General features: G+C 34.7%; 4 protein-coding genes across 4 annotated transcripts in view; 3 read left to right on the top strand and 1 right to left on the bottom strand.

Moving 5' to 3' along the window:
- The window catches only part of HELRODRAFT_171867 (hypothetical protein), a gene marked incomplete at both ends in the record, with an annotated part of 12615 nt that extends 12537 nt beyond the window's left edge, over nucleotides 1-78 (top strand). The window contains one exon of the mRNA XM_009018551.1: nucleotides 40-78. Within this exon, the coding sequence (XP_009016799.1) occupies nucleotides 40-78 (39 nt within the window). The remainder of the gene's footprint in view (nucleotides 1-39) is intronic.
- Nucleotides 79-940: 862 nt separating this feature from the next.
- On the top strand, nucleotides 941-5980 carry HELRODRAFT_191487 (hypothetical protein; the record flags this gene model as incomplete). The annotated part of the gene is made up of 3 exons (XM_009018552.1): nucleotides 941-2263; nucleotides 2475-2478; nucleotides 2979-5980. The coding sequence occupies 3 exons, from the start codon at nucleotides 941-943 to the stop codon at nucleotides 5327-5329; spliced, it is 3678 nt and encodes a 1225-aa protein (XP_009016800.1). The 3' UTR covers nucleotides 5330-5980.
- A 573-nt stretch (nucleotides 5981-6553) lies between these two features.
- HELRODRAFT_171869 (hypothetical protein) lies at nucleotides 6554-9212 on the bottom strand (the record flags this gene model as incomplete). The annotated part of the gene is made up of 5 exons (XM_009018553.1): nucleotides 6554-6579; nucleotides 7136-7296; nucleotides 7588-7699; nucleotides 8473-8587; nucleotides 9141-9212. 5 exons carry the CDS (start codon nucleotides 9210-9212, stop codon nucleotides 6554-6556), a joined length of 486 nt encoding a protein of 161 aa, XP_009016801.1.
- Nucleotides 9213-13315: 4103 nt separating this feature from the next.
- On the top strand, nucleotides 13316-15672 carry HELRODRAFT_171870 (hypothetical protein; the record flags this gene model as incomplete). Its single annotated transcript, XM_009018554.1, has 2 exons — nucleotides 13316-13993; nucleotides 14563-15672. The coding sequence occupies 2 exons, from the start codon at nucleotides 13316-13318 to the stop codon at nucleotides 15670-15672; spliced, it is 1788 nt and encodes a 595-aa protein (XP_009016802.1).
- Nucleotides 15673-16251: the final 579 nt, after the last annotated feature.

The following is a 16251-nucleotide window of genomic DNA, read 5'->3' on the forward strand; positions in this document are numbered from 1 at the left end:
ACAACAACCAAAACAACAACAAAAAAATAAACCCGGCAGAATAAAAAATTTATTTCAGAAATGGATGAGGAAAGATAACAAAGAAAATCCCGTCGACAAACAAACTGACTCAAACAACACAACCACAACAGCTACTACTACTGCTACCACTGCTACTACCACTACGACTACTACTACTACTACTACTACTACTACTACTACTACTACGTTGTCAACATCATTATCACAACCGTCATCACCGTCAAAACAATCACCTCGGCCAACAATAAAAGATTCAATATCGCGAACAATAGCAGTAACTGCAATTGCAAAACTGACATCAACAGCATTCACAACGCTTACAACCGTGACATCATCGCCATCAATCTCGCCATCACAATCAACATTATCACCATCATTACCAACAGAACCATTACCTGCAATTCTATCCATGCCGGTTTCTTCATCATCATCATCATCATCATCATCATCAACAACAACAACAACATGCTCATCGTCATCATCACTGCCTCAGATATCATCATCATCACAATCATTGTCACATCCGCCATCGTCACCAACAACAATTACAACAACCACATCATCAACAAATGAAAAATTCAGCCCGTCAGCACGTAAACTTTTAAATACCATTGTTTCAATAGGCACAGATATTGACACTTTTTCGTCATTTCCTTCTGTGACGTCATCTTCAATGGTAATAAATGATACGTCATATCTTTCTGTGATGTCACCTTCAATGATAATGAGTGATGCGTTATTTTCCTCTGTGACGTCATCTTCAGTGATAATAAATGATACGTCATATCCTTCTGTGACGTCATCTTCAATGATAATGAGTGATGCATTATTTTTTTCTGTGACGTCATCTTCAGTGATAATGAACAATACAAAGATAATGAAAAGTGAACAACCAACGACGGCGTCATCGGAAACAAAAATGACGACAACAATTCGGACATCAGCGGCTTCACCAACAATCGCTATTACTTCTAACCGAAATAAATCTGTCGCTACTACATTTACCACTACTACAACTACCACTACCACAACTACCAATACCACAACTGCCACTGCTACAACTACCAATAACACAACTACCAATAACACAACTACCAATAACACAACTACCAATAACACAACTACCAATACCACAACTACCAATACCACAACTGCCACTGCTACAACTGCCACTGCTACAACTACCACTACTACAACTACTACTACCACTACTACAACTACCACTACTACAACTACCACTACTACACACAATACAACTGCAAATACTGCTTTTCCTACTACCGCTGTTACTACAAAATCAGTACTACCATTTTTCAGTACAGGTAGAAGTGTAACAATAATTAACGTAACAGGTGATACTGCAGATGGCGGTGAAAACTATTCAGGTGAGAATATAATGGCGATTCCATTAAATAAAGTTACAGCAACTAAAATTAACGCTACTCCAACGTATGTTAATGTTGGGGCCGTCAGTACACGTGTACCGGAAGCTAGTACTCGCGCACTTGAAACGAGTGCGCATGTTACTACAACGAGTGCAAATGTTACTTCAAAAAGTACAAGCGTTGTGTCGGTTACATCCAACGGCTTAGCCGATACGAAATCGAGCTTGAATAATTTATCCAACTCATTCAGTTCATCGCCCACAACAACAGCAGCAGCTATTATTAGCAACGAAAATGTTCTAGCAACAAATTTAACTGTTGTATCAAATGGTAAACATGTTGCAGAAAAAACAAAAAGTGTTGATGCAACAAAAATGAATGTTGAAAAAGAAGGTGACCCTCTATCGATTGACTCAATTAAGTTGCAGTCTGTGTCGGAGAGGAATGAGATGTTTGAAAGCATGATTCGGGGTAGAATCCGTCACGAACAACTACAACAACATCAACCTAATAATCCTTATTTACAACAATATAGACAACAACAACAACCTCAAAAACTGCAACAGCAACCGCAACAACAACCGCCACAATCGCATCGACGTCAACAAAAACATCCAGACAATCGACTACAGCTACCACAACAACAAAATGTAATTCAGCAACACCAACTACAATTGCTACCATCAACATCAACATTTTTTCAACAATTATCATCATCACCATCTGCAAAAACACCAGAAACAACAACTTCATCGACACAAAATCAGCAGCCGAAATCTCAAGTAATTAGCATAGACAGCATCTTATTTGCAAAAAATAACTTGAAGAAACCTGAAAACATTAGGCGTCACAGTAACGTAAGTCAACAGCATCAACAACATCAACAACAACATCACAAACAACATCATCAACAACAATATCCACACCAAAAACAGCATCAATTACATCAACGTACAACGACAGATGTAGCATCAACATTTTTTCCAACAACAGCTACAACTATTTCAACAAAAACAACAAAATCATCAACAGTGTCGTTTCCACTAACAACAACAACATTCCCAACAGCAAAGTTGCCTACTACAGCAACAAAAACGTCATTTACGTCCGGAGCATCAACATCATCGCAATCACCTTCACTTCAACCTTTGAAAACAACAACAACAACAACATCAACTACAACGTCAACAACAACATTAACCACATCAACAACATTAACTTTAATAACAAAATCACCAGCAACATCACCAACAACAACAACATCAAAAACATCACCATCAACAACAACAACATCAACAACATCAACATCAACAATATCCTCACCACAAATTTTCGGTGCCGAAAATAAATTGTTAACAAGACAAAAAAATTCTCTTGAATATGGTAACATCTCTGTCGATGATTCTGCTGTTTTAACATACAAAACAGCAGCAGCAGCAACTACTACTACTACAAATACTACTTCCTTCACTACTACTACTACTACTACTACTACTACTACCTCTACCACCACCACCACTACATCAACGGCATTAATAGCAACAACAACGAAAACATCAACATACATTTCAGGTTCAAACAGTGCCTGCAATACGATCACCAGTAAAAGGTCGACAATTAGCGGTGTAGACAAAGAAAATGTGATCAACAAAAATAACAAAACTGACAACAGAAACTTCATCAACGACATTAACAACAACATCAATGACATTAACAACAACAACAACGTTAAACCAAATACTAATGATAGTAAAGAAGAAGGTCTCAACAACGATTATAAGGCAAACAACAATAACGACGCTAATAACACTAACAACAACAACATCAACAGTAACAACAACAACAGCAGTAACAACAACAGCAGAAGTAACAACAACAACAACAGCAGCAGCAGTAGTAGTAGTAGCTGCACCAACGACATCAACACAATTGGTGATATTTACAGCAAACTCGGCAACAAAGTCACCCGCATCACGTTAACATCCCCGGTTGATGACGTAGACCTCTTAAGACCTGAACCAGAAATACCAAAAGATGACGTCACGAAAGATAAAAAACCGCAAAGACCGCAGACAGTCATACTGAATCTTCACGCCCAGAAATCGAAATTTCTAGAAGAGATCAAAAGCAACATGGCCGATAATGCAGTAGATGACAAAATTAACCTGGATTTGAACATAAACCTAAATGGCGTGATTAGTGACGTCACCAAGCCAGCCGCAACCGACGCCACTACTGCCAATAAAAATGAACGTTTTGAAATGACGTACACAAACGAAAGCAACGGCAATTTCAAGCAGCACAACGTCATCAAACAACAACACAACGTCATCAAACAACAACAGCACAACAACAACAAACAAGACACCAAAAAGCTGCATGATGACATTAACAACGATAACACAACACATAACAACAGCAGCGGACAACAAAACAACAATAACTTAAATGAGATCAACAACAATCAAAACAAAAACAACAACCGGAGAATAACAAACCATGATGACGTAAATAACTTTGAACCTAAACATCAAAAGTTAATTTATGAAAACAGCAACAAAAATAAAACACAGCAAAGACCGCAGACCGTTATGCTGGGCATTCATGGACAAAAATCACAATTTTTGGGTGACGAAAAACACAACATGGTCGACAACTTCGAAACCGACCGAATAAAATTGGACTTGAACATAAACCTGAATGACATTAACAGACAGCAACAAAACAACAACATCGACAACACACAAAACAACAACTTCCATCACATCAACAAAAAAGAGAACAAAAATGACACCATGGGCCAACGAACAATGTTAAAAGATAACGACGGACAGCGACAAAGCATTACCATAAACGATCACCAACTGAACAACAACATCCAATCAAAAATTATGACGTCACCGTCAATAATGGAGCCCATGGATGTCAAGAGATGGTGGATGAGGTCTTCTACTGAGGATGTTTTTAGAAGAACACAAATGAAATTAACAGCTGGTAGTCCACCGCATGCAACAGCTGTGACAGCAGCTGGCCAATCAGCTGCAACAGCTGGTAGTCTATCAGCTGTGACATCAACTGTACTAAATGCTAATATATTTCACCGCCAAATGTACGGTTATGATTGTGGTAATGATATCAATGATAATAATGATAACAATAATAATAATAATAATGACGATGACGACGATAACAAAAACTTTGTTGAAAATTGTAAACAACATTTTTCAAGCGTTGACGAATATAAGAGCAAACAACAACAAAAACAACGACAACAATATTACCGACCAACTCAGCAACATGATCCACAACCACAACGACCGGAAATGGATAGATTATCACATCAACGTTTGATTCCCAGAAACAGCAGTAGCAGCAACAACATCAACAACATCAACAACAACAACATCAACAACAATTACATCAATAGGAACTACAACGATCGCGGACAGCAGCACCACCAACGGCGGCACCACACCACACACTCCCCATCTTCGTCCTCCTTCTCATCACTCGGCGGCTCTTTCGTACCACAGAACGAACGTTTCGGCAACAGCCACTTTCGATACAAAGACATCAACACAGAGAGACCCAGGCAGGTCAATTCCCTGAACAGAGATTTCGAAACTTACGGATTTCTACGAGACGACAAAACGAAACCGACGAAAGCTGGGAATTACCAAATGCGCAGTTTCACTTTCGATATTCGTGATGATGTGAGGGGCTATGAAGGAAGAAGATATGATGGTGATGATAACGATCATTATTATGGTGATGAAAATAATAATGATGGTGACGACAACTGTTATCATCGGAGCAACTTCAATGACGCTGGCGATGATGGTGAAGATTATTATGAAATGAATAATAATTTTGAACAGCACATGAGACCAGTGACTTTGGATTTGAATTTAAATTTGTCATAGTTTGAATGAATGAAAAAATGAATGAATGGTTGTATTTGATGAAATGAATAAATAAATGAATGAATGAATGAATGCTTGAATGAACGAACGAACGAACAAATAGTGAATGAATTAATGTGTTTGTGAGTAAATGAGTGAGAGAGTGAGTGAGTGAGTGAGTGAGTAGTGAGCGAGCAAGTGAATGAGTGAGTGAGTGAGTGAGTGAGTGAGTGAGCGAGCAAGTGAATGAGTGGTTATCCAAATAAAACAATGAGCATAGTTATTAATTACTTGATTGATATTATGAATTAATGAGTGAATGAGTTAATTACCTGGCGATTAATGGATCGATTGAGCGAATGAATGAATAAATAAATAAATTTATAATTGGCTAATTGATTGATATAGTGATTAAATGAATAAATTAATTGGAATAAACTAAATCGGCATTATCCTAATCATTCCAACACTAACGAACAACAACATCACCATCTGAATGTTAGAAAAACATAATGACGATGATTTCTTAATAATTTTTGTGCAATCATAACTCGTTCTATTTAACTTATTTAAATTAATTAGTAATTTATTAATTTATGCATTCATTTAATTACTAATTTATTCCAATGTATTTCTAACAAAATTCTAATTTTTAATAAATTTTCTCAAAATGTTCTCCTAGACTTTGACGTTAATTTTAGTGAACTAATAATAATAACAATAACAATAATAATAACAATAACATGGGTAAATAGTAATAGTAGTAATAAAAATAATAATTATTATAATTATTTAGTTACTGATTTATCGTTAAATCTAAAGGTGTTTCTATCTATGAAAATAATAATAATAATATTGTTATGTTGTTGTTGTTATTGTTATTAATACTATATTGTTGTTTATGTTAACGTATGTTTATGTTAACGTATGTTTATATATACATATAATAATATATTTAGATATTATATATATATATATATATTATATTTAACATTTATATATTATAATTAAAATCATCATTTTCGTTATTAAAATTCATAAAATTTATTAAAATACATTTTCTTTTTTTAATGTGATTAAAGTTTGTTTTAAAATTAGCTGAGTGAGAACAATTGATTGAATATTTTTTTAAAAATTTCATTCTAATTTATTTTAATTTATTCTACTAAGCTCAGTGGTGGGTCCATACCAGGTAAGAAGAGGTATTAAAGATTCTGTGTAAAAATAAATATGTGACTTAACACTTTAAGTCTTCAATTCACTGTGAAATTCTGGATCCGCCATTGATTAGGTTTATGTATTTTTAATACTAATTCTACTAACTTTAGTATTGTTACCAATTTGCCGATTATTACTAACACTTACAGCGTTAACATCGTACAAACTTAATTTGGACACATTAAAATTTGTTTAAATTTCATTCAAATGGTTAATCAAATAAATGAATTTTTTTGAAAAAATTATATTAGATAAAACTAAATTGAAGGAAAGATATAAGATATACAACAAGATATACAATAAGATATACAATAAGCAAATCAACTTGTTGTTTATGCGGTCTATGAAAAAATGCCAACATTCTATAATATTATCTTCATTATTATTTTATAAAAAAAATAAATTAAAACCAATAATTTTACTTCTAAACATACTAACACCAAGTACTTAACAACACCCCGACACATAATGCGACGCAAATCATGGAATAATTACATAAACCACCGCTTTTAATGTCATTAACACTCGAATGGCTTAACATTTTACATTTCAAATTACTACAATTACTACTATTACTGCTGTTACTATTACTGTTAACGATAGAGTTACTGGTACTGCTAATGTAGTTGGAATGGGGATGAATGCAGCTGAAGTGCTTTGTAATGACGTCATCCATGTACGTTTGTAGCATCGTCCTCAGTTTCAACCACATGCTGTCCTCCAGGCAGTGGCTGTACAAGATCTGGGTGAGGCAGTCGAGGAAGTTTTCCCTGTTCACGATGATAATAATGATGATGATGATGATGATGATGATGATGGTGGTGGTGGTGGTAACTTTGATAATGATGGGAATGACGACGTTGACGGCGACGATGATGGTAAAGAAGAAGATGAAGATGATAAAATTTGTGATAAAATTCTTAAATCCAACTTTTAAATTCTTAAATTTGTCCCTGTTTAAGCATAAAATAACAACAAATTCAACAACAACAACAGCATCAACAACCGACAACATGAACAACAATAATAGCATAACCAACAACGACAACAACATGACCTACCGACACGGAACCTCTTTATTTTTATTCCAGACTTGGTGGTAAGTATTGCTGCAACGCTTGTACACCTGCTTCGCCAAGTCGTTTCTTAAACATGGGTGAAAATCTGTGAAAGCTTGTAATGAATAATAATAATAATATTTTTAATAATAAAAATAATAATAATCATCATCTTCTTCAATGTAATGTGGATTAAGATGAAAAAGATAAGAAGGAAGTTTATGATGACGACAATAATAATAATAATAATAATAGCAGCGGCAAACAACAACAGCAATAATAATGATGATGATGATGATGACGACGATGATGATAATGATGTTGATGACGACGACGATGATGATAATGATGATGATTATGATGATGATGATGACGACGATGACGATGATGATGTCGATGAGAGTCACCTTGTTTCTCTTCCACACAGATAAAATCGAAGGTACGACGCAGTTGTTGCCACCGTTTCAAGTTGGACCGCCCACTCCTCCCCCATTCACACTTCCACTCCAGGTTTTGAACCACGCACGAATTGGTTATCGCTACGTTTCTGGCTTGGTCAGTTGTCCAGTCAAATGATTGATTGATGATTGGTCGATTAGTTAGTTGGTCGGTTAATGATTGTTGATTTAGTTTGGTCAATCGATCATTTAAACGATTGAACGATTGACCAATCAATTATTTAAACGATCAGCTGATGTCTGTACTGTCATTCATTTATTCCTCATTCATTTGTTCAATCTAAAACAGTAATTAAAGGAAAACGAAACAATTTGTTTAAAAAAATTTCCAAAAAAACAAACAAATAAATAAACAGAAATAATCAAAAATAATCAAAATAATCAAAAATAATAAAAACTGAAAAAAAAGACATAAAAGAACCGGCCTAACAAGCACATATCTTCAACACTGGCGTATAGGTCAAGGACGAAGAATGGATAGATGGGACCAAGTTGCTGGCTGGGAAACCAACGAGACAAACAGCTGATGACGGTGCAACTAATACCTGAGGTGGTTGTTGATTGTTGGATCTGCTGGTGAATGGATGGACGGTTGGTTGGATAGGTGCAGGGTGTCAATCCACCTTTAAATGTTGAGGTGGGGGAGGGAGAAGATTTTCCTAAACTCAATTTTTCAGTTGATTTAGAATAATAAAAAGAGTAAACCAATTAATCAATCTTAATGGTACTAAATGGTTATTATTTTATTGATGGCCAACAGTTTCAACCAGTTTTTCATAACAAAATCTCAAACCCAGATTAAAATGGAATCAATTGTTTTTTGTGGATAAATGGATTTGTACAAATAGAAAGATAAATGGATGGATTGGTAGATGGATAGATAAAATGACGAATGGATGAATTAGCAACTGACTGGTTAATGGACTATGAACGAATAGTTTATCAAGCGATTGAATTGAATGATGTGATGGCATATTTTTGATATTGCTAAAGAAACAAATGACGACACCCCCATTAGACATAACTGTTATTATGTATTTTTAAAAACAATAAAAAATTAATTATAACAAAAATATCATTACGAATAGTAATTATAACTTTGAACCACTTGCCTGTAATTTTTGCATGGATACTCGCAGATAGCATGGCGAAAATGATCAATGGAGACATTTTTTTTCGTAGAGAAATTCTCAACTCGATAATTTGAAAATAGTCTTATAGATGAATGAATCAATAAATGAACGATGATTTTATTAAATTTAATTTAAATTAGGTCATTTGAAATTTGTCAATATTATTATAATTATTATTTCCATCCATTTATCATAACTGTTAATTATTTCTTGCTTGCTGTTATAATTAATTAGAATTAACTTTATTTGTCATTTTCAGTTAAATTAATTTGTCAAATAAACTCTCAGTTAAATTTTTTTTCAAATAAATAACATAAATGGTGACAATTTTTTTAGGGCAAGATGAATTTAAATGAGAATTAAATTAACTACTACACGAGCTGTTTATTTGTGCTGAATGCGTGAGCCAGCCAGCCAGCCTGATGTAGTCAAGAGAAATTTTTCCTGTACCTTTATTATTATTTTCATGTTTATAACTATTTTTATGTTTTTGTTCGATTTCTTAAACAAAGGCACTCTAAAGAAAAGTTGATGACGATGACGATGATGATGGTGGTGATGATGACGACGATGATGATGGTGGTGATGATGACGACGATGATGATGGTGGTGATGATGACGACGATGATGATGGTGGTGATGATGACGACGATGATGATGGTGACGTTAATGGAGGTGACGATAGAAGAGATGATGATGATGATGATAATGATAGTGAAGAAAAAATATGATGATGATGACGATGATGAATTCTACGGCAGTATAAATAATACGATGACGACAAAGCTGATGATACGCTAACTACAATGATGATGATGAAGAATGATGACGATGATGTTGGTAGTGATGATGATGATGATAAAATTAACAATAACATCACGTGATAGCATTACTATCAAGAATCGGATTTCAATTTTTTGTGGAATGTTAAACGCTTCAGCGTAAACAAAATTTTTTTTTTCGTTGATAACTTAATGGCTGCCAGTCAGCGCAATGCGGCCAGCATCAACTAAATTGAATTTAATTAAAAAAAACATGAAAAAGAAGAAGAGGAAGAAGAGGGAAAGGAAGAAGAGGAAGATGAAGGAGATAATGATGATGAAAAAAAAATGATGATGATGACGACGATGATGAAGTCAAACAATGACATGATGACATTTCTATGAAATCAAACAATGAAAAAAAAACGGAAACATGATAAAAGTTTATTTCCCAAAAAATAGTAAACCAATTATAGGACAATATTAAATAATTTTCAACAATAATGTTGAAAAAAATCGTCACAATTTTTGAAATTAAAATAATTTTTTATAATTATTTTCAACTACTACCGCCACTTTTCTTACCAACATCCAAACTCTTTCTTTTCCCATCATCATGATGATGGTGGTGATGGCCGTCATCATCACTTTTATGGGAAACTCCATCGTTATCATTGCCATCTTCACCGTCTTCTTCTTCCTCTACTTCGACGATGACGTCATCGTTCTTTTTGTCGTCATCATCATCCTTGCTGCTTTTGTGCTCTTTGACTTCCTTTCCTTCGTCTGCTCCTGTTTTGATTTGAGAACGTAAGGCAATGGCCTGGTTCGAATACTGTCTGCCCGAAACTGAAAGACCATCGCACGTGTATGACGCTGTGCTTGCGCGTGCGTGCGTACGTGATGTGTGTGTGTGTGTGTGTGTGTGGTGTGGATAGTGTACAGCCTTTGTTTGCGGCACAAAAGGTTGAATTACCAGTTTAGAGCAACACGTAAGCAACTCTGCCTTTGACAGAGCTGCGTTATGAAGAATAAAAAGATGATTGTTTATGTTTATATAAAATATAACAATAAAATAGCACAATTTCAACATCTGCTGTTACTACTATTACTACTTACTGCTGCTGCTACTACTAATGCTATCACTACTACTACTAATAATAATTATTATTGTAATGTAATATAATAAATAAATTTAAATTTGATAATTATAATTTTCAATTAACTTCTAGCCTGTAACACTGCTGCTAGCGATCACAAAAACAACCGCAAGGAAAACGCCTGCCAAAGAATTCAACTTCATTGTTATAATTCGAAATTTTAAATTAAAATACACACAAAAAAATTATAATATATGTGCGATATTACGATTATTTATGCAAAACTACGACAATTTATGCAATATTATGATAATTTATGGGATGTTAAGTTAATTTATGGAAACGTTTATATAATAGAAGCAAGTTTAAGCATACTAGAGCTGGATTTTATATATAAATTGAAATCTACCGTCAATCGATACAAAAGTGTTAACACTTAATTTATCATTTTAATTAAATTTTTAATGAAATCTTTCTTGGAAAAAAGAGAAAAAAAGAGAAAAAAGAAAATTAATTAATTAATCGATAACGAGAATATTTTAGAAGTTAATTTATTTTCTCAAATTTTTCTTTGTTAATTATTGAAATCGATAACTTTCAATCATTTGAGCTATCGATCGAAAAACTTGACGTGGCGAGTGTTGCCAGGCTGTAAGTTTCTACAACAGAATTTTAAAACGATTTCATAAACGTGGCTGTTGAAACTTTCAACGCGTTTTTCATATTATGTAAAATAATCACCACGGATTAATTGAAATGATTGAGAGTTACTGAAATAATCCTGCTACTACTGAAAGGAGTGTAATATATGAATAAGGTATCCGTACTTCCAAAATGAATTAGGTTGAGTACACACCATATCACATCACCATTATATCATTAGCAGTAGTATTAGCAGCAGCAGAAGTAGGATTAGTAGTTGTAGTAGTAGTAGTAGTAGCAGCAGCACTTTTAGTAGTAATATTTGCAGTTGTAGATGTAACAGAAGCGGCAACAGTAGATGACGTCATCATCGCATCACATCATCATCACGTGATCACCACAAAAGCAGCAGTATCAGCAGTGGCGACTGCAGCAGCAACCGAATATTCAGTTGACCTTAATTACAACGTATGACAGTTCCTTGAATGCTCCTCATCAACAAGCCTTGACTGCTTTTTGCCTATATTTTTACAATTATATATATATATATGTGTGTGTGTGTGTGTGTGCGTGTGTGTATGTGTGCGCGCGCGCGTGTGTGTGTACTTTCCTTAAATATACCATCACCACAATCACTCAAACATTGAGTACAAACATACCAACTACAACAACAATAATAATGATAAAAATAATAATAATATAATAATAAAATAATAATAATAATAATATTTGCAATGATTAATACGAAAAACGCAACAGCAACAATGATAATGAGTAATAGTAATAAGAATAATAATGACAGTGAATATAAAGAGAAACCGATATTCCATTGTGAATTTTCTGTTCGTTGGATTTGTGATGTATTGGGCCAAATTTATCTGCTTCCATTGCACTACTGTCTCTCTCTCTCTCTTTTTCACTCTCTCTCTCTCTCTCATTATGTATCTCTCTTTCTCTCCATTTGTGTCTTTCCTTCTATGCATGTACATGGGTGAGTGTATGTGTTTACGTGATTCCTAATTCAGTCCATTTCGATTTGTTTTTTAATAGACATTTCTACTTTTTCTTTCATCCTTTCTCTCCTTTTCCCTCTCTTTTATTTTTTTTCTTTTTTTCTCTCTGTGTCTGTTTGCCTATCGAATGTATGTGTGTTGTGTGGCGCGTGTATGTGTGCGAGCGTGCGCGCGTGTATGTGTCTGCTAGAGTTATTTGTTATTTATTAACTCGAAACAATTTTTGACTTTTGTAATTGTATGCGCATGTATATACATGCACAAACACACACAAACAAACAAAAATACACATATACATATACATAGATATATATATACACACAATGCTGAACGTTGACCGACACATCGCGTTGTTTGATCATGTCAGATAGAAAATTGTGCTTACGTTGTACTGGGAAGAATTGCGACCAAAATAATAAAAGTTTGTGATTATTTTTAATACTAAAAAGCTAATTAAATTTAATTAGATTAATAATACTAATAGTTAGGTATAATGAATAAATAAATAAATTAAATCATTTATTCATTCAATAATAAATTATCAGTTCACTTAAGTATTGGTATTGATATAGCTGGATTGCGATTCAAATGTTAAAAAAAATAATTCGCATGTTCAAAGGTAAAATGTTCATAGTGAACTTTTGGTTTTTACTATTTTCTATATCCTTAAAAACAATTTTTGGATACGACGCCATCTTGAATTATGACATCACGGAAGAAATACTTCCGGTGGGGTCTTACATCGGCGACGTGCACAGAGAATTATTCAAACACAGCTGGAAACACGGCCAAAACGACAAGCTGGAATTTACATTTAAAACACGCCCATCAGTTAAAATGGCGACATCCGGCAAGACTTACTATTTAACATCTTTGGATCGTCGAAGTGGGATCCTGAGGACGGCGCATAGGATTGATAGGGAATCAATTTGTCCGGCTGAAATCACATCAGCATCGTCATCATCCTTATCATCACTATCATTATCATCATCATTATCATCATCACCACAATCGTTACCAACATTATCATTGAAATCATCGTCGGAGTCATCATTTTTTGAGTCGTTGATGCCGTCATCACTGTCAAGCTTATCTTCATCATCGTCTTCCTTCTCGCCATCATCATCTTCCTCCTCATCTTCATCCTCCTCCTCATTATCATCATCCTTATCATCTTCACAATCTCCACTGAGAACAAAAACATCCCATTTGATGTACCCACCAACAGTACATGGCGTTGATGAGTGCACTGTTGAGATGGTCGTCCTCGTCTCTACTGAGACTACTTTACTTCAAATTCAGGTTTTTTTGATTTTATTTATCTATTTATTTATTGACAGAACTGCCCAGAGAGACACAAAGAACCACTTAACTGGACAGAAAAAAATAAAAATAAACGAACTTCAATAAAATGTACGTTGACACGGAAAAATAAGTTTGAAAATCATAGTTAACATTAACAATGACCATCATCCTCTCGAAATAATATCATAAGAAAAACCATTTAAATAAAGTTTGATAAATTGATAGTTATAATAATATTGATAGTTAATTAATAGTTAAAAATTTATTTAATTTTCTCAACGTATTCAGGCTATTTATCAATTTAATTTAATTTATTACGTAATAATCGTTATAATATTTAATAAAATAATATTTATATTAATAATATAAATAATAATCATTATTATTTTGTTATTTAACCTGTCGATCTTATTTTTTTCTATTATCTTTCTTCATTATAACCAATCTCAATCAATCCTGCATTTATTACAGTTGACATTCTTATTTTTATTAATAATAATAATAATAATATTATATAATAATATTATTATTATTATTTTCGTCCACTTGACCATTTCCGCCACCAGATCTTCATGGAAGTTCACGACATCAACGACCACCCCCCTCGCTGGACAGTACCCTCTTACGAGTTCCACCTCAGAAAATCGTTAATGAAACCAGGTCATGGTTTGAAGTTACCACTGACCTTTGACATAGATAGAGTCAGCCAATCAACGTGCAGCTACAATATGACTCCGCCCTCCGAATTGTTTCAGTTGGTGTTTAGACGTCGGGGCGGTGAGTTCCGAGACGAACTGACGATTGTGATAACTACTCCGAGTTTCAGTGAACTTGGAAAAACCTACTTTCGATTTCATGTGGTGGCCAGTGACAATGGAAATCCCCCACTTTCATCCACGTTAATGGTTTCGATATTTATAGAGGGCGAATCAGAAAACAGAAAAATCAGCGATGAGATGTCGCGGACAGTTTCGGTTTCGACATCGATATCACCAAATGTGACTCAACCGCCGAACGTTACGACGGCCTTACCGATCTCATTCGCTTTGCTCCGAGTCGATACTAACGGTTTAAATGCATCGTCGGGCACTACCGACTATTACTTGACTCATGCCCACACACAATCGCAAACAGTTTCTTTACTTCTCATCGCCTTCGTTTGTCTCTGTTTCATTTTCATTCTGTTCATCGTTTCAGGTTTGCTGATCAGCTGTGTAGTTAAGAATAACAAAAACAAAATGGCCAAACGAATGGACGAAATGAATTATAACTCCATCAAAAAGAGCCACAACGTCGACCAGGACACTGGCAAGCGCTACAACAACAAACGCAACAGCAGCAGCTGCACCATCGACGACAACATCCACATCACCAGCAGCGAAACTCCACTCACGAATTATGGATTCAACTGTAAAATAAACCCTACAAACAATTTCATCGAATCGACAACTCAGAGAACAGCAAGAACGGCCACCCACCACAACCCAGTGGTTGTTTTCGTGAAAAACAACGACCCAACAAACCATGCCACCACTACATCTACTGCCGCGTTTCTCAAAAGCCCGTTGCGTAACTGTGAATATGATGAAAATAAGAGGATAGGGACGATGAGTAAGTGGGAGCAGGATAGAAGCAAGAGGATAGGGAGGTACATAGACTGGTCATCTCCCTTCTGATGATGCATCACTTAATCGGAGGCCCCGAATTTCTGAAAATTACAAAATCAATCAACATGCAAATTGATTTCCATTTTTTCGACAAACGATTGAAAACTGTAGATGGAAAAAAAGAAAGAATGCAAAAAGCATGCGCTTGGAAAACAATAAAAATAACAATCGATGAAAAATAACGGAAGCGGAAATGCTCTTAATTATTGTGACGTCATAAACGTGACTCGATCGACGCGGAAAAAAGGAAATATTTGACCAAGCGATCAGCATTATCATTTTTATGCTGCACATAAATGTGACGCAATTCAAAAGCAAAAAAAATCCCCATCAATTTCAACAATTTATTCCATATAGCATAACCAACGCCGTGCGGAGGAAGAACACTGAAACATTTTTGGACAAAAAAACCATTAAAATAAATGAATTTTTTAAAAGTGGCAGTAAAAAAGAGCAATATCTCCGCTGCGCCCATCTCTCAATATTCAAAATGGGACTGGATAAATGTGCTTATCCATAAATAGACCCACACATCAATACACACACACACACCACACACACACACAGAGATGTAAACACACAAACGTA

Source organism: Helobdella robusta, assembly GCF_000326865.2.
Source record: "Helobdella robusta unplaced genomic scaffold HELROscaffold_22, whole genome shotgun sequence".
Lineage (NCBI taxonomy): Eukaryota > Metazoa > Annelida > Clitellata > Rhynchobdellida > Glossiphoniidae > Helobdella > Helobdella robusta.